Source organism: Rana temporaria, chromosome 4 (genome assembly GCF_905171775.1).
Source record: "Rana temporaria chromosome 4, aRanTem1.1, whole genome shotgun sequence".
Classification (NCBI taxonomy): domain Eukaryota; kingdom Metazoa; phylum Chordata; class Amphibia; order Anura; family Ranidae; genus Rana; species Rana temporaria.
The window spans coordinates 166108516-166128345 of NC_053492.1; the positions used below are offsets into that span (position 1 = coordinate 166108516).

General features: G+C 42.6%; 1 protein-coding gene across 1 annotated transcript in view; it reads right to left on the minus strand.

The window, feature by feature from the left end:
- The window catches only part of SERPINI2 (serpin family I member 2), a 61441-nt gene extending 45244 nt beyond the window's left edge, over window positions 1–16197 (minus strand). Inside the window, exons 1-2 of the mRNA XM_040349304.1 lie at window positions 16091–16197; window positions 6997–7290 (exon numbers count right to left, since the gene is read on the minus strand). Of these exons, the coding sequence (XP_040205238.1) occupies window positions 6997–7290; window positions 16091–16109 (313 nt within the window). The 5' untranslated portion in view covers window positions 16110–16197. The remainder of the gene's footprint in view (window positions 1–6996; window positions 7291–16090) is intronic.
- Window positions 16198–19830: the final 3633 nt, after the last annotated feature.

Genomic DNA, 19830 nt, shown 5'->3' on the forward strand with positions numbered 1-19830 from the left:
GAAAATGGATGGCATCAGCAACAAGGACATGTAAAATAGCTTTTGCCCGGAGTTTTCTTTTAAGCCAAACATATGGCAACATTTATTAATAGACCGTATTAGGCACAGGGGCTCGAAACATGGCCAGTCAATCTATGGCTCATGATGGGCCCCTCAAATCATTCAAAATTGTATTGATTTTGTGATTTAATGACAAAATTAAATAGTGTGACCTATCAATGAATAGATTGACCTATTCAGGCAATCTGTCACATCTGTAGAAGAATTTGCTATTCTCTCTCATACATTTCCCAGACAAAGGCTGTAATCCTGTCAGGAGACTATGAATATATGTATGCCATCTAAAACGCTGAGAGACCAACATCTCTACGTGGCCTTTTCAGGTTCACTGGTGGTCACATTATTAACAGTATTTGTACAGAGCTTTTCTCTTTTAATTATTTTACAAAATGCAGCGAATGTGAGAAGTTATTGTAATGGTATGCTTAACGAATCCCACAGGCTTGAATAAACAAGTAAACCTGATGTCTTCCTTTAATATGTCCGGGGATGAAGTGGGGAATGCATCCCACGGAGGAGCTGCATGGAAGATGGCAGGTGCAACATGTAAAAAGAAGAAGACAGGAAAACGGTGAAGAATTTCAAATACGCTATAAAACCGGTATGTCCTTCTGATTGAAATGTAAAAAATGAATGGAGGGACATTTTATTATAGAAGTAGTTCCATTTCTTTAAACACTTACTATTGACTCATCTCCCCAACAAAATATAAGGTAATAAATAAATCAGCACTCAAGAAGTCTAACAAATTTGTATGACTTGTTCACACAACTGTGGATGTTTTTCTCTATTAAAATGACTCTTTTATCTACTGCCAAGGCCTTCTTACCACCCTATTCACAGTGTTGCCAAGCAGTGCAGAAACCCCTTGATAGAAGTGGTCTACACACCCCCTCTATACACAGCAGTGAAAAGCATCATCAGTTAACCACTTGCTTACTGGGCACATATACCCCCCTCCTGCCCAGGTGAAATTTCAGCTTCCGGCACTGCGTCGCTTTAACTAACAATTGCGCGGTCGTGCAACGTGGCTCCCAAACAAAATTGACGTCCTTTTTTCCCCACAAATAGAGCTTTCTTTTGGTGGTATTTGATCGCCTGTGCGGTTTTTATTTTTTGCGCTATAACCAAAAAAGAGCGACAATTTTGAAAAAAATACAATATTTTTTACTTGTTGCTTTAATAAATATCCCAATTTAAAAAAAAAAACTAATTTTTTTTCCTCAGTTTAGGCCGATACGTATTCTTCTACATATTTTTGGTAAAAAAAAAAAAACGCAATAAGCGACTGGTTTGCGCAAAAGTTATAGCGCCTACAAAATAGGGGACAGAATTATTATTTTTTATTATTTTTTTTTTTTACTAGAAATGGCGGCGATCTGCGATTTTTATTGGGACTGCGACGTTATGGCGGACACATCGGACACTTTTGACACATTTTTGGCGCCATTCACATTTATACTGCGATCAGTGCTATAAATATGCACTAATTACAGTAAAAATGTGACTGGCATTGAAGGGGTTAACACTAGGGGGTGAGGAAGGGGTTAAATGTATTCCCTGTATTGTGTTCTAACTGTAGGTGGAGGGGGGTGACTGGGGGGGGGGGGGGTGACCGATCTGTGTCCCTATGTACAAGGGACACAGATCGGTCTCCTCTCCAGAGACAAAACCGCTGTCTCTGTGTAAAACGGCAATGAGAGATGATCTCATATGTTTACATATGAGATCATCTCTCATCGGCCGCACAGATCGCATCGCAAACGGCCACTCTGATTGGCCGTTCGCGGCGATCTGTAATTGGCTGTGTCCACGGCCAACACAGAGTTTCCCCGCTGCGCGCTCTGGAGCGCGCAAAGGGGCGGACGTCAATTGACGTCCACTTGGATTTTGGGATCCGCGCTGTAGCCGTCATTTGACTATAGCGCGGGTCCAAAGCGGTTAAACAGGAGCTATTTTACCTGTTCTTTTCTATTCAGTAATGTGCATTAGGCTTTAATCTTCTAAAAAAAAAATACCAGTATCGTTGCATGTGCAAGAAAAACGGGTGTATAGACGCTACAACCTTCCCATGTAAAAGCTCCGCCCGGTGCTCAGACCTTGAGGCTGCTGACAACTTCAATGTACCAGAGTAAGGAAAGGGATGGTCGACACTCAGGATGACATCCAAAATAGTATTTCTTCATTAAGTAAACGTGTACAATACCGCAAAATACCCTACGCGTTTCAGACGTTAGTTCTCAGCCATGACTAAGGACTAACATCCAAATCACAGATATTTTTTTTTCAGCATTGTACATATTTACTTAACCACTTAAGACCTGGACCATTATGCAGGTTAAGGACCCTGCCCCTTTTTGCGATTCTGCATGCATCGCTTTAACTGACAATTGTGCGGTCATGCGCCGTGGCTCCCAAACAAAATTGCAGTCCTTTTTTTTCCTACAAATAGAGCTTTCTTTTGGTGGTATTTGATCACCTCTGCGATTTTTTTATTTTTTGCGCTATAAACAAAAAAAGAGCGAAAATTTTGAAAAAAACTCAATATTTTTTTTACTTTTTGCTATAATAAATATCCCCAAAAAATATATAAAACATTTTTTCCCCTCAGTTTAGGCCGATACGTATTATTATACCTATTTTTGGTTAAAAAAAATCGCAATAAGCGTTTATAGATTGGTTTGTGCAAAATTTATAGCGTTTACAAAATTGGGGATAGTTTTATGGCATTTTTATTATAATTTTTTTTTTACTACTAATGGCGGCGATCAGCGATTTTTTTTCCCCGTGACTGCGACATAATGGCGGACACACTTGACACAGCGAAAAGTGCTATAAAAATGCACTGATTACTGTTAAAATGACAATGGCAGTGAAGGGGTTAACCACTAGGTGGCGCTAAGGGGTTAAGTGTGCCCTAAGGGAGTGATTCTTACTGTAGGGGGGCGTGGCTGTAGGCGTAAAGTCACTGATCGTCGTTCCCTATATCAGGGAACAGACAATCAGTGTCACTGCCACACAGAAGAACGGGGAAGGTGTGTTTACACACACCTCTCCCCGTTCTTCAGCTCCTGTGACCGATCGCGGGACACCAGTGGTGATCAGGTCCGCGGGTCCCACGGGCTTGGCCACAGAGCTTCAGACCGGGTCGATAGTGCGCCGCCGGGGGCGCGCTCGCGACCCACGTGCCCAGCCGTGCCATTCTGCCGAAGTATATGGTCATGCGGTTGTCCTTAAGTGGTTAATAAAGAAATACTATTTTGAATGTCATCCTGAGTTCCGACTATCTCTTTCATTACTTTGCAAGTGCAAGTGCCCTTTAAGAAATAGGATCCACCTGGCATGGGATTGGTTGTTAGCTTATCAATTAGATGAGCAGTTTAGCAGGGGCATGAATAATGGGGTAGAGTCAGAGGGAGTAGGTAAAGATGGTGGGCTGGTGTAGTGACAGTTGTCAACGTGCTGGGGAGAAGGAAAGAGATATTTGATTCCCTGTCTTAGGGAACATAAAGCTCTGCCATGTCCCCCCCAGGAGGAAGAGTTACACTCCTTCGAGGAGAATATACTGATTTATTGGGAACTCCAACTAGAGAGGAGACTGAATGTAATATTACATTAAAGTAAATTCACAAAAAAAAAGTAATTATCATGTGGTCTAGTCACTCGATAATTAACAAATGTACAAAACTAGAACTGAAACATTTGAAAGCAGTATTACCACTGCTGTCAAATGTAACAAATCAGACTATTGGTTGTCAGGAAGTCAGACCCTTCAGGTCTAGTACAGATTTTAAGGGAGAACTCCACATAAAAAGAAAAAAAAACACATGCACAAAACTTGTAAAATGCTTTTAATGCTTGCCAACTGTATAACCTAGATATACAGTGGCAAGGAGGCTCTCCTGTGCCAGATCACGTACCTAGTATGTGATCTGGCACTTCCGGGTAGGGGGCATGTGCGTGCCGCTGGTGGCCCAGCTCTGCTGTGATTTTACACAGCAGGTGTCAGTCAGTGGGTGCCAGCCAATAGCTAGCAGCCCCTGATCGTCCAAAACACATACACACAGGACAGGGCTCTGCCTATGTAAACAAGGCAGAGTGCTGTCCTGTCAGAAGGAAGTAATAGATTTTCTTTCTCGGCAACACTGGCTAGACACACATTTAACCTTTTGATCACCTGAGATGTTTAACCCCTTTCCAGCCAGTGTCATTAGTACATATTTTTTGGCACCGAGTGATCACTGTATTCGTGCCACTGGTTCCCAAAAAGTGTCAGTGTCAGAATGTCCACCACAATATCGAAGCCCCGCTATAAGTCGTTGATCACTGCTATTAGTAGTAAAAAAAAAAAAAAAAATCCCATCGTTTGTAGACGCTATAACTTTTACACCAACTGATCAATATACGCTTATTGGATTTTTTATATACAGTGGCAAGGAGGCTCTCCTGTGCCAGATCACGTACCTAGTATGTGATCTGGCACTTCCAGGTAGGGGGCATGCGTGTGCCGCTGGTGGCCCAGCTCTGCTGTGATTTTACACAGCAGATGTCAGTCAGTGGGTGCCAGCCAATAGCTAGCAGCCCCTGATCGTCCGAAACACATACACACAGGACAGGGCTCTGCTTATGTAAACAAAGCAGAGTGCTGTCCTGTCAGAAGGAAGTAATAGATTTTCTTTCTCGGCAAAGTTGGGAATGAAATTGATTACTTCTTCTAGTAAAAGTGTACACATAAACATTGGCTAGACACACATTTAACCTTTTGATCACCTGAGATGTTTAACCCCTTTCCAGCCAGTGTCATTAGTACATATTTTTGGAACTGTATTCGTGCCACTGGTCCCCAAAAAGTGTCAGTGTCAGAATGTCCACCACAATATCGAAGCCTCGCTATAAGTCGTTGATCACTGCCATTAGTAGTAAAAAATAAATAAATAAAAATATCCCATCGTTTGTAGACGCTATAACTTTTGCACAAACTGATCAATATACGCTTATTGGATTTGTTTCAATCAAAAACATGTAGCAGAATGCATATTGGCTTAAATTTATGAAGAAATTCGATTTTTTTCTATTTTTTTATTGGATATGTTTTATAGCAGAACAAATATTGTTTTTTTTTTTTTTCAAAATAGTCAGCCTTTTTTTTGTTTATAGCGCAAAAAAAAAAAAAAATGCAGAGATAGTCAAATACCACCAAAAGAAAGCTCTATTTGTGAGGGGGGAAAAAGACATACATTTTATTTGGGTAGTGTCATACGACTACATAATTGTTAGTTAAAGTAACGCAGTGCCGTATAAAAAAAATGGCCTGGTCATGAGGGGGGTAAATCTTCCAGAGGTCAAGTGGTTAAAGACACCCCAAAAAAGCTTCAATTCACCAGGAACACACTCTGCTCAGATGTGACTGCATTCTTAACTCTACCTAGTACCCAGTGCCCTGAAATGTACCTTTTGTCTGGAATTTCTTCTGAAAACTAGCAGGACATTTCCTGGTATGTGAGTGTGCCTAGGCACTTCTGTGCTTATAGGGCCAGATTCAAAGAGCGAGTACGCCGGCGTATCTACTGATACGCCGGCGTACTTTCAAATTTGCCGCGTCGTATCTTTAGTTTGAATCCTCAAACCAAGATACGACGGCTTCTGGCTTAGATCCGACAGGTGTACGGCTTTATACGCCTTCGGATCGTAGGTGCAATACTTCGGCGCAGCGGGAAATTTCAAAACGGAGCATGCGCAGTTCAATCGGCGTGGGGACGCGCTTAATTTAAATGAATCACGCCCCTACCCGCCGATTTAAATTATGCACCGAGAGATACACTACGCCGTCGTAACTTACGGCGCGAAATCTTCCTGGATTCGACTTAGAGCCAGGTAAGATATGGCGGCGTAGCGTATCTCTGATACGTTGCGCCTTTCTAAATCTATGTGAATCTGGCCCATAGCCTCTTAGTTGTATATCTGCAAAGTGAGATCTAAGGCCCCGTACACACGACCAAGGAACTCGACGTGCCAAACACATCGAGTTCCTCGTCGAGTTCAGTGTGGAAGCCGCCGAGGAGCTCGGCGGGCCGACTTTCCTCATTGAACAACGAGGAAATAGAGAACATGTTCTCTTTTCGGCCCGACGAGTTCCTCGACGGGTTCCTCGCTGAAAAGTGTACACACGACCGAGTTTCTGGCCAGAATCCAGCTCCGACCGAGTTTCTGGCTGAATTCTGCCGAGAAACTCGGTCGTGCGTACGGGGCCTAAGGCCTTGCTGCCTATGACTGCCAGTGTCAGGAGATTTAGAGTGAGGTCTGGTAATGTCCGGTGTGTGCTGCTCACTGTTCTCATTGCTGGAGGCTCTGGTATGAGGAAGTAAAACCCTGCCTCCATCAAGATGGCTGCCACAGAGACATAGAGCAAGGCATAGCAAGTGAGTAACAGGGAAAAGATCAGCTACATGGATACTAGTCCTTTGCCCTCCTGTTTTTTTTTGTGTGTGTTTTTTTCCAGTTCCGTTCTTTAATTTCGATCAGGTATAATTAGATTGGGTTGTACTATGTCCTGTAGCAATGTTTGTAAAAAAAATACATTATTTGTTTCAATGCAGGAAGTCGGCCGGTAATCAGAGACAGACACGACTGTGAATAGATAGTACTGTCAGTCCCACAAAGACCATTGCTAAATCCAATTTTTGAATGTATTCACCTATGATTGATATCCTGTCCAAAGATGATTGCAAAACAAATAGGTTGCAGTTACAAGCCCATCTTTCTCATCTCTCTTGAGCTCTGTGCTCACAAATAGCCCACCAATACGTGAATAATCCTGGCTTTAGAGAGGGCTGACCCTATTTGCTGCCAGTATAAAGAAGCATTGATTAGCCTTCTTGTATCCAACAAACAGCATGCAGAAAGTATGGATGTGGGATTAATAAAATGTAGACTCACTTTCTTGATTTCCCTGCAGTTTTAGAACTTCCTTTATTTGTTGAGCTGTTGCTCCTCTCGCTCCCAGTTTTATCATTCCTAGAATCAAAGTAGCACCGAGTGGGGAAAAAATAATGTTCTCTTCGGTGTCAACGGAACGTATTGCCTGGTGCAGATCCACAGCAAACTCAGTAATGGTGTCTCCCCAGAGCCTTGGAGCTGCACTGGTTACACGAACTCCAGCCAGAGTCACAGCAAACAGGAGTAGAAGGGGTCTCTTCATTGTAATCCAATTTCCTAGTACTCTTCTGGGGTCTGGAAATAAAAGTGCACAGTTTAAAAAAAAAACTAAAAAAACAAGCAAAGGTAACTCAGGATTGTCAGTTTACTTTACTGTCACTAAACACTTGCTGAGTTTAAAGTAAATGTAAACTCTAGCAGGGATATGCAATTAGCGGGCCTCCAGCTGTTGCAAAACTACAAGTCCCATCATGCTTCTGCCTCTGAGTGTTATGCTTGTGGCTGTCAGAGTCTTGCTATGCCTCATGGGATTTGTAGTTCTGCAACATCTGGAGGTCCGCTAATTGCATATCCCCGCTCTAACGGAATGATATTGGGTAAAGTCCAGTGGATCATAAACAATTGCATTTTTTTTGCAAATAAAATACGTGATTTTACCATTTTTCATCTTTTGTTGCATCTTACTGCTAGTCTCCTGCAGCCTGTTTTCCACCACCTCTTGGGCCAGATTCACGTAGATCAGCGGATCTATAGATCCGCTCGATCTACCTGATTTAAGATCCGCTCCCGCAAGTTTGGGAGGCAAGTGGGTAATTCACAAACCACTTACCTCCAAACTTCCGGCGGCGGATCGCAAATCCCCCGGCGGAATTCAAATTCCGCGGCTAGGGGGAGTGTACTATTTAAATCAGGCGCGTTCCCGCGCCGCTTCAAATGCGCATGCGCCGTCCGCGAAATTTCCCGGCGTGCATTGCTCCCACTGACGTCGCTAGGACGTCAGTGGTTTCGACGCTTACCTAAACGACGTCCGTCCGTATTCGAGAACGACTTACGCAAACGACGTTAGAAAATTCAAATTCGACGCGGGAACGCCGGCTATACTTAACATTGGCTGCGCCTGATAAAAGCAGGGGTAAGTATACGACGGGTACGCCGCTACGGAAACGTCGTAAGAAGACTGCGTCGGGTCCGCGTACGTTCGTGAATTTGCGTATCTCGCTGATTTACATATTATTTATCGTAAATCAGCGGGAACGCCCCTGGCGCCATTTTTAAATTGAAAAAAAGATTCTATGAATCAGGCGCATAGATAGGACCAGTGTAAGTCAGAGATACGATGGTGTATCTGTAGATACACCGTCGTATCTCTTTGTGAATCTGGCCCCTTGTCTACATATATGCACGCCATAAATAGCTGCATGAATTTTCTCAAGCTGGTTTCCTGATGTGACAACAGTGCACAATACCTGCCTTGTGTTTAAACAGCTACTTGGAGTCTCCATTAGAAACCTCAATGACAGAGTGACAACGTAGAGATAAAACATTGTCACCCTATGTATTAATTAATAATATTTGAATATATTTTATTAAAAGTTGCAGATTTAAAAATATTGAAAACTACTTTTTAAATTGCATTAACATTTTAGGTCTTATATGAAATTTGGGTGACTGGGCTTACATTTACTTTAACCAGTTAAAGCGGATCTCCGGCGATTTTTTTTTTATTAAAAGCCAGCAGCTACAAATACTGCAGCTGCTGACTTGTAATATTAGGACACTTACCTGTCCTGGAGTCCAGCGTCGTCGGTAGCAGAGGACGAGCGATCGCTCGTTACTCTGCTGCCCCCACCGCCATCCCCGGGAGGGAACCAGGAAGTGAAGCATTGCGGCTTCACTGCCTGGTTCCCTACGGCGCATGCGCGAGTCGTGTGCGCCGTGCTCACTGGCCCCTTGCTGTGTTCTGGGAGTTTTTATTTTTTGCGCTACAAACAAAAAAATAGCGACAATTTTGAAAAAAAAAACAATATTTTTTACTTTTTGCTATAATAAATATCCCCAAAAAGATATAAAAAAATTTTTTTTCCTCAGTTTAGGCCGATACGTATTCTTCTACATGGTAAAAAAAATCGCAATACGTGTTTATTGATTGGTTTGCGCAAAATTTATAGTGTCTACCAGATAGGGGATAGTTTTATTGCATTTTTATAAAAAAAAAAATTCTAGTAATGGCGGCGATCAGCGATTTTGATGGTGACTGCGACATTATGGCGGACACATCGGACACTTTTGACACTATTTTGGGACCATTGTAATTTTTACAGCGAACAGTGCTATAACAATGCACTGGTTACTGTAAAAATGAAACTGGCAATGAAGGGGTTAACCAGGAGGGGGCGCTGTAGGGGGTAAGTGTGCCCTAAGGTAGTGTTCTTACTGTGGAGGGGCTTGGCTGGGCATGTGACATCACTAATCGTCGTTCCCTAAGACAGGGAACAGACGATCAGCGTCAGTCTCACTACGAAGTACAGGGAGAGGTTTGTTTACACTTACTCTCCCCGTTCTTCCTCTCTGTGACCCGATCGTGGGACACTGGCGGTGATCAGGGTCCGCAGTTCCGGCGGGGACGGTCACAGAGCTGAGGACCGGGTCGCAAGCATGCCGCTGGCGGCATGCTGCGCGACCCACAGCTGGGCTCTTAAAGGTGACGTACATGTACTTCCTTGTGCCCAGCCGTGCCATTCTGCAGATGTATATCTGCGTGCAGCGGTCCTCAAGCGGTTAAAAAATTAACTTTACCCCCCTCACCTTGTTAGTTACCGGTTATAAATGCTTGTCTTCTGTTACCTGAAATATCTGTTATTGGGATGCAGACAATGACATGCAATATTAGCTCAGAGATTACAGTAATAGTTGCCTTGTAGAACACTGATATGTCTACAGAATTATAAAGGCAGGTTGGATACCGAATACTTAGTTGCTCAATAAGCACTTGTATTGTCGTAAGGCATAAACAAGAGTATTGGATCTTCATACAAAATACTAGACATGTGCACACTGAAATATTTCAGAATTTTGTTTTCGTCTGAAAAATAAATGTATTTAGTTACTGCCGAAATTCGTTTTTATTTTGTTTCGCTAAAAATGCATTTGTCCACAAATCCGAATTAATTAAGGTCGAATCTGTCATCGAAGGCTTATGGTGTCTGTCGAATGATCTAAGAAGATTAGACGGAGCAGCTAAACTGTACAATGCCGCAACCATACATTTCCAGTTGAATGTTCTGCCTACAAGCTATAGAAGAATTCTAATGTTGTATGACACTAGTAATAATTATATTTATAAATTATTATTACTAATCAACTGTAACAGAATGATCCGTGACAAACAGACTTTGGAAGGATGAGGGGTACTCCTGTACCGGCGTCACCAAGGAGTCTTATGTCTAGGGTCACCTTATGTCCGATAGGGCCATAGGGTGACTGAGAAATTATATCCTAAATTACAGGATAGGGGACATTACTGATAGCTCATATTGCAGGATCTGAGATATTACAAGTTGTTGGTTAATGTTGACCCAAACCAGGTCAATGGACTCCTAAGATATTCCATTAACCAGTGTGTAAGGCTGTAGAGGTGTTAATTCAGATCTGCTCCTAAGACATTTCAATTGTGTGATAACACTGTTTAAAGCCCATTGATGATCAGGTGTGACTACCTGTCTGTCGGAGACAGAAAGTCTGTGTAAGATGTGGATTGAGGGGAACTAATTGTGTGATGCTAACACTGTGAATTCTATGGACAATAGATGTGACTTGTCAAGCTATATGCAGAGCCAGGCTGTCTGGATAATGCATTCTGTTACAATTAGTAATTAGCTCAAAGAATGTGATTGAAGCCCCCAAGGTGTGATGTGTGGGTGGGGAGTTCATTGTTCCTGTGATTAACTTTAACATGCTGTACTGTATATAAGAAAGCTAAGTGTACCATTAAAGCGTCTTACATTTGAAACCAGAGAACACGGAGCAAGTCTAGTTATTCTGGGAAATGGGATGCCTGCTGGTTTGTCTGTGTGTCAGATGAGCTGTCGTAGTTGATGGAAGGTCGTAAACGGTGGTGACAGTTACAGTGGTGGCAGCAGTAGGATGTTTCCATCGGCAGAAGGACGGCTACAAGGACACAGGACAATGGAGACGCTGTATGAACGGCTGAAGCTCTCTTCCCTTAAGGACTTACTGGAGAGCCAGGGCAGATCGGCCTGCAATCGTAAGAGAAGGGACATTATTACAGAGCTTGTCCAAATAGATAGAGCTGAAAGGCCCAGCCTAACAGAAAGGCCCAGCATAACAGACAGGACACCCGATGAAGAGTTTTTTGACCGGGCTGTTAGACGTGGACTGGCACAGTATGGACCTAATCCTCCACCGGAGATCATAGTCCGGGTTATAGCGGCTGTGGATGCCACTTGGCTACAGCAAAGAGGTGCTGCAGCAGAAGAAGTCACAGCAGCACCAACTGAAGAGAGGGGAGAGGTACAGATGCCAGTCACCATGAAAGTGGAGTTCCAGGGAGCCGGGGCAATTGGCCCCTCTCCCCAGCAACAAGCTGTGGTGGTAAAGCGTTTACTCCCAGCTGAATCACTGGCAGCAGGGCAGGATGCTACTGGCTGCTGCACACAACTGCAGCTTGAGCTGACATCGGGGGATGGGACTGTGGTCTCCCCTCACAGCAACACAGCGGAAGAGCTGGCAACAGAGCAGAGTGCCACAAGCCTCTGCTCTCAACTAGCAGGAGAGGGAGTTCCTGTGGGAGTGGATGGGACTGTGGTCTCCACTCAAAGCGACCCAGCAGAAGAGCTGGCAACAGAGCAGAGTGCCACAAGCCTCTGCTCTCAACTAACGGAAGAGGGAGTTCCTGGGGCAGTGGATGGGACTGTGGTCTCCACTGACACAACTCCAGAAAATGGTGCGTCACCGAGACAGGAGGATGTCGGCTTTGCTTTGCAAGCATCAGGGGATTTCCTACCACCAGTGGATGGGACTTCAGTCTCCACTGGTATACCCCAGGGATGGGGGCCAGTTGGCCCAGATCCCCAACAACATGATGGACTGAGCCCATTCACCCTGTCTTCTCTCCAGTGGCTGAAAGGACTCCAGGGAGAAGGGCCAGTCCAGGCCTCTCCCCAGCAGCAGGCAGGTTCTCTGAAAGAGACAGAGGTTGGCGGGGTGAGTAATGCTCTGTTTGGAGCAATTTATTTGGGGTACGGTATGGATACCAGCATTAAAGGACTGGTACTACTGACTAACTTCGGAGTCAACCCGTTTGGGGTTCCCTCCTGTGTCAGTCTCCCACCGAAAGGGGAGAGATGTAACGGAACGATCCGTGACAAACAGAGACTTTGGAAGGATGAGGGGAACTCCTGTACTGGCGTCACCAAGGAGTCTTATGTCTAGGGTCACCTTATGTCCGATAGGGCCATAGGGTGACTGAGAAATTATATCCTAAATTACAGGATAGGGGACATTACTGATAGCTCATATTGCAGGATCTGAGATATTACAAGTTGTTGGTTAATGTTGACCCAAACCAGGTCAATAGACTCCTAAGATATTCCATTTACCATTGTGTAAGGCTGTAGAGGTGTTAATTCAGGTCTGCTCCTAAGACATTTCCATTGTGTGATAACACTGTTTAAAGCCCATTGATGATCAGGTGTGACTACCTGTCTGTCGGAGACAGAAAGTCTGTGTAAGATGTGGATTGAGGGGAACTAATTGTGTGATGCTAACATTGTGAATTCTATGGACAATAGATGTGACTTGTCAAGCTATATGCGGAGCCAGGCTGTCTGGATAATGCATTCTGTTACAATTAGTAATTAGCTCAAAGAATGTGATTGAAGCCCCCAAGGTGTGATGTGTGGGTGGGGAGTTCATTGTTCCTGTGATTAACTTTAACATGCTGTACTGTATATAAGAAAGCTAAGTGTACCATTAAAGCGTCTTACATTTGAAACCAGAGAACACGGAGCAAGTCTCGTTATTCTGGGAAATGGGATGCCTGCTGGTTTGTCTGTGTGTCAGATGAGCTGTCGTAGTTGATGGAAGGTCGTAAACGGTGGTGACCGTTACATCAACCAACTTTTAAATTATTCTATAGCCTATGGGCCGAGCATTTGACCGGAAATGTACGATTGCGGCGTCGTTAAAGCGGAGGTTCACCCATAGCGAACACATTTTCCCCTTAGCTTCATGCTCGTTTTGTCTAGGGGAATCGGCTAGTTGTTTTAAAATATGACCTGTACTTACCGTTTATGAGATGCATCTTCTCCGCCGCTTCCGGGTATGGGCTGCGGGACTGGGCGTTCCTTCTTGATTGACAGTCTTCCGAGAGGCTTCCGACGGTCGCATCCATCGCGTCACGATTTTCCGAAAGAAGCCGAACGTCGGTGCGCAGGCGCAGTATAGAGCCGCACCGACGTTCGGCTTCTTTCGACTACGAGTGACGCGATGGATGCGACCGTCGGAAGCCTCTCGGAAGACTGTCAATCAAGAAGGAACGCCCGCTCCCGAAGACCCATACCCGGAAGAGACGGAGAAGATGCATCTCGAAAACGGGTAAGTACGGATCATATTTTAAAACAAATAGCCGATTCCCCTAGACAAAACGAGCATGAAGCTAAGGGGAAAAGAGGAAAAAAAACGAATTGGGTGAACTCCCGCTTTAAGTTTATCTGCTTGTCGAATCTTCTTAGAACTTTCGACAGACACCATAAGCCTTCAATGACAGATTTAACGTTTGTATGTTTTTCTCTGCTTGGTCGAATCTTCATCGTTCATGTCGAATGGTCTACCCCAACACTGTCTCTATAATGTCAAATCTTTTCTCTCTATGTCGAATCTTTCCTCTCTATGTATAAAAATCTTGGACTAATAGAGTTAAGGTTAGGAACATTCTACCGCAGGTTCGATAGACACAGATTGTTATTGTCAGCGTCATGTCGAATCTCCTATCTATATCGAACAGTTGTAGCAATGAAAACGGATCTTTCGGATTTCGAATCCTGTGCATTCGTGTTCTTTTGTTAAAACGATAACGGAAATACCCGAAATTCAGACAAAAATGCATTCCGACGAAAACGAATGCACATGTCTACAAAATACGATAATAGCCGGGGAGCCAGTCTGAGTCTTCATTTAATAGGGAAAAAATAGTTCCCCCCCACTAAGACATTATAACATCTCCTTTAGATTTACCCTAAACTATGTAGTGCAAGGGCCTGCCTGAGTGCATACAAATTGAAAGTGTTTAGGATTGACCTCATGTTGTATTGTTTTGGTAAATCTAAAATAAATCTGTAGAAGAAAATTGTATAATGTATGGCCAAGCCAACATAAGTGTGGAAACATTTTTCATGCTGCTCCTTCGAAGTTTCTTGTCACTGCAGTCAAAAATGATCGTTGATTTGACCCCACTAAAGGGGTTGTAAAGATACAATTTTTCTCCCTAAATAGCTTCCTTTACCTTAGTGCAGTCCTCCTTCACTTATCTCATCCTTTGATTTTGCTTTTAAATGTCCTTATTTCTTCTGAGAAATCCTCACTTTCTGTTCTTCTGTCTGTAACTACACACAGTAATGTGAGGCTTTCTCCCTGGTGTGGCGTGTCATGCTCGTCCCCTCCCTTGGACTACGGAAGAGAGTCAGGATGCCCACAGCTCCTTTCTCTATCTGCAACTTAGAGAGTGTCCTGGCTCTCCTGTAGTCCAAAAAAGGGGGCGAGCACGACACTCCACACCAGGGAGAAAGCCTCACATTACTGTGTGGAGTTACAGACAGAAGAACAGGAAGTGAGGATTTCTCAGAAGAAATAAGGACATTTAAAAGCAAAATCGAAGGATGAGGTAAGTGAAGGAGGACTGCACTAAGGTAAAGCAAGCTATTTAGGAAAAAAAAATTGTACCTTTACAACCCCTTTATGATTAGAATAACGAATTAACTTTTTTAGAACATTCAAAGAGTTTTCATTCAAAATTCTACCCATTCACAGTGCCTTGAAAAAGTATTCATACCCCTTGACATTTTCCAAATTTTGTCATGTTACAACCAAAAACGTAAATGTATTTTATTGAGATTTTTCGATATTTATTTGAAAAGAAAACATTTATTTTTTTCCTTCCACTTTGTGTTGGTCTATCACATAAAATCCTTATGTTACAACCAAAAAGGTAAAACTATTTTATAAGGATTTTATGTGATAGACCAACACAAAGTGGAAGGAAAAAAATAAATGTTTTCTTTTCAAATAAATATTGAAAATCTAAATAAAATAGATTTACGTTTTTGGTTGTAACATGACAAAATGTGGACAATTTCAAGGGGTATGAATCCTTTTCCACTTCACTGTATTACCAGCTTTATTCATGTGTGCACTCCTATGTGTTTCTATAGACTACATCATAGCCAATCTAGAATTATTTTGATGTGATTTATGCTCTGCAATGCATGAATACATTATATTCTTCACCATGTAAAAAATAGGTACACAAATGCAACTTTGTTGTTAGTATGGTTACAATAGAGCACAGTGCCGGAAATGTGTACTTACCCAGCAATATCAAAAACATTTAAATGTGCTTAAGTAGAAATACATTAATATCTGTATGTAATGGAACATACATAAAACATGCTTTGTAAAAATGTGAAGAACAGTAACAAACATATAAATCAAAGATTTTGGTGAACGGCAAATATAAAATACCTTATTTCACAATCATGCTTTAGCCTAAACTTTTGCATTTCTATGAATTTACTGGTCTAAAGGCACTACATTGCATTAAACTAATAATTGATCTTATTTAGTAGTGCAGCATAAAGAGCAATAATACTGCGCACCCATAGAGACTAACCAAACTTCCATTAAATGACGTCAGATCAGAAGAAGACAAATGCAGGTTGGCCGCTATGGGTTTGTATATTGAACTTTCCCATACAGAATTAGCCCATTTATCTTGCTTAATATAAGGCACAGTGTGAGACTTTAGAAATCTTTTCTGTATCCGTTTGGCTACATATTTTTTGGATTATAGGATACTCACTTGTACAACAGCTCAGCATTTCCCTTGACAAGAAAAGTAAATGTCTCTGAATGTAGAGGGAACAAGTGCAGCCGTTTAATCTGTCAGGCCGGTGATTAATTTTTAAAATGTCAGAGTATGTTTGTTGACATAGCTATCTTGAAACATTTGAAACCAAGCTAAAATTTTACTTTAGAACGCAAGTGTAAATTTTGTACTTGTATTATGTAATAAACACTGTTAAACCTGAACAAATTTCAGTTGCTGTAATGAAAAGAAAGTTTATAGAGGTTAGTTTTAACTTTATTGGAGCTAACAGTCATTGCATAGACTACAATTTAAAGGCAATGGGCTAGATTCAGGTACATTTGCGCTTTTTTTACGGAGGCGCAGGGCAAAGTTTTTGCCCTGCGCCCCCGCAAATTTTCTGCGCTACCCACGATTCACGGAGCAGTAGCTCCGTAAATTGCGTGGGCGCTCCGGCAAAATGCCCGGCGTAAGCGCGCGCAATTTAAATGATCCCGTAGGGGGCGGGAATCATTTAAATTAGGCGCGTTCCCACGCCGAGCATAGTGCGCATGCTCCGTCGGGAAACTTTCCCGACGTGCATTGCGGCAAATGACGTCGCAAGGACGTCATTTGCTTCAAAGTGAACGTGAATGGCGTCCAGCGCCATTCACGATTCACTTATACAAACTACGTAAATTTTAAATTTCGCGACGCGGGAACGACGGGTATACGTAACATTGGCTGCCCCTGCTGATAGCAGGGGCAGCCTTACGCGAAAACCGCCGTACGCAAACGACGTAAACTGCGTACGCAGGGCTCGCGTAACGTTGTGAATCGCCGTTAGTATGCAATTTGCATACTATACGCTGAGCACAACGGGAACGCAACCTAGCGGCCATCGCAATAATGCAGCCTAAGATATGCGGGCATAAGAGCCTTATGCCACGCATATCTTAGGCTGCAGTCGGCGTAATGAGGTTCCTGAATCAGGAGCATTCGTTACGCCGGCGCAAGTAAGCAATTGCGCTGCGTAACTATTAATAAAAATTGTTACTTTCCAAGGCTTAACCCTCAAGAATGATGGGGTTACATTTACAGTGTAACCTCGGATTGCGAGTAACACGGTTAACAAGCGTTTTGCAATACGAGCACTGTATTTCCTAAAATCCTAACTCGGTTTGCGAGTGTTGTCTCGCAAGACGAGCAGGATTCAGGCCAAAGCGATGTGCAGGGTCGCATTTGGCCTGAGGTGGGGGGCACCGGGGCCGAACGGCGACGATCTGCGCCGTTCGGAAACGGTCGGAAAGACCCAAAGACAGTTTGGCTGACCTCAGAAAACCTTGGAAAGGCTCTCTGAGGTTTGCCAAGGTCAGCCGGACTGTCCTCAGGCCTTTCCGGCAGTTTCCAAGGCTCTCCGGTGCCCCCCCCGCCTCTGGCCACATGCGGTATTGAATGCTATTGAAGTCAATGTGGAACTAATTATTTTCGTTTCCATTGGCTTTAATGGGGAAACTCGCTTTGATATGCGAGTACTTTGGATTATGAGCATTCTCCTGGAACGGATTATGCTTGTAACCCAAGGTTCCACTGAAGTTTGGTCTCCACAAAAGCACAAACTGCAGCCAGTATTTATCCTGGTCATGCAGGTCCCCCCACAATGACAAGGCCATAATCTAAGAACATCTGAAACAGATCTGGGTAAATATTATCCAATAAACAGCAGAAGACAAATACATAAGCTACACAACAGTTTTTTGGCCATACATGGTTTGAATCATCAGGAACTAACCGTTGGCCATACATGGTTTGAATCATCAGCAACTAACCGTTGGCCATACATGGTTTGAATCATCAGGAACTAACCGTTGGCCATACATGGTTTGAATCATCAGGAACTAACCGTTGGCCATACATGGTTTAAATCATCAGGAACTAACCGTTGGCCATACATGGTTTAAATCATGGGTCTTCAAACTACGGCCCTCCAGTTGTTCAGGAACTACAATTCCCATCATGCCTAGTCATGTCTGTGAATTTCAATGTGTTACAATGCCTCATGGGATGTGTAGTTCTACAACATCTGGAGGGCTGTAGTTTGAGGACCCCTGGTTTAAATCATCAGGAACTAACCGTTGGCCATACATGGTTTGAATCATCAGGAATCAACCGAGATTTGAACCATGTATGTTCAGGCTGAATGTATCAAGTTCCAACCAGCATGCCAGGTTTTACCGTTGATTATTGCCAGTGGTTGTTAACACTAATGCCAATAAAAGTCAAATATTTATTGAAGTAGACAATAAAATAACCCCAAGACAAACACTCTGGGGGAAAGATGGAAAAACATCATAATAGTAATAGCATAAAAATCTCACATGTCATTTGAAAAATAAATGGCAATGGGAGGTTCCCCAGATGAAGACACGTGACCGTGTCGTAACGCGTAGGGGTTGGCTGTGGGCAGACGTACACCAGAAGTGACGTGAGAAGGTGCAGAGGACGCCGCTGTTCATTTTATATTGCACTAGTTTTACTTTTCATATGTAAGAGCATATACACCGTAATAAATGTTCCCCTTTTACTTAAATACTACACCAGGCCCTCTTTCTTCCTCTTGTTCCCTTGGATGAAGCTCATATAGGTAGTGATCGAGGAGACTGAATAAGGCTGTGGTAATCTAGATGGAGAGGCACCAGTGAAATTATGTATAGTGTGGAATGATCTATTCGGTTAACATGAAGTCATCTAGGATTATCCTTTTTGCTGTCTTTATTCATTAGTGAGGTGAGAGTTCTGTGAGACCAGATATACGCTTTATTTAGCTGTCTATCCTTCTCTGGGATTTGTGGACATTCAGTTCTTCTCCTCTTAGGCAGTATTCACTGCTACATCACATATAGACTTTATTTATTTCACTTTTGATTACTTCTCCACCATCTATGCACCTTTGGTCACATTATTAGTGTGTTTAAAAGATTATGCGCAAGAATTAACTTTAATTTATTGACTTATTGCTGTGTATTGTAAACGCTGCTAGTTTTTGCTGCATTTTCATTACTGTATATTTTGGAAGACTATATCCATTTATTCACTGTTTAGTAGCGCGAAGGACACTATTTATCAATGTACACAGACAAATCCCCCGTTCTGTGAGGGAGAGGAGAAAGATCTGCTGTTTCTAGTGATTAGAAACAGTGATGTCTCTCTACTCCTAGTCACTACACTGCCCTCTAGTGTTAACCTCTTCCCTACCAGTGACATTTATACAGTAATCAGTGACTATTTTTAGCTCTGATCACTGAATAAATGTCCCAAAAAAGTGTCAAAGGTGTTTGATCTGTCAGCCACAATGCCGCAGTCCTGCTAAAAAAAATCACAGATCACCGCCATTAGTAGTAAAAAAATAAATAATAATAAAATTGCCATAAATCTATTCCCTATTATGTAGATGCTAAAAACTTTTGTGCATACCAAACAATATTCGCTTATTGCGATTTTTTATTTTTTTTTATCAAAAATGTGTAGAAGCATACATATTGGCTTAAATTAATGAATACGTTTGTTTTAAAATAAAAAACAATAATTGGGATATTTCTTATAGCAAAAAGTAAAAAAAATATTTATTTATTTTTCTCAATTGTCGCTCTTTTTTTGTTTATCGCGCAAAAAATAATAATCACAGAGGTGATCAAATACCACCAAAAGAGGTTAAAAAAGGACATCAATCTTGTTTGGGTACAGCATCGCAAGAC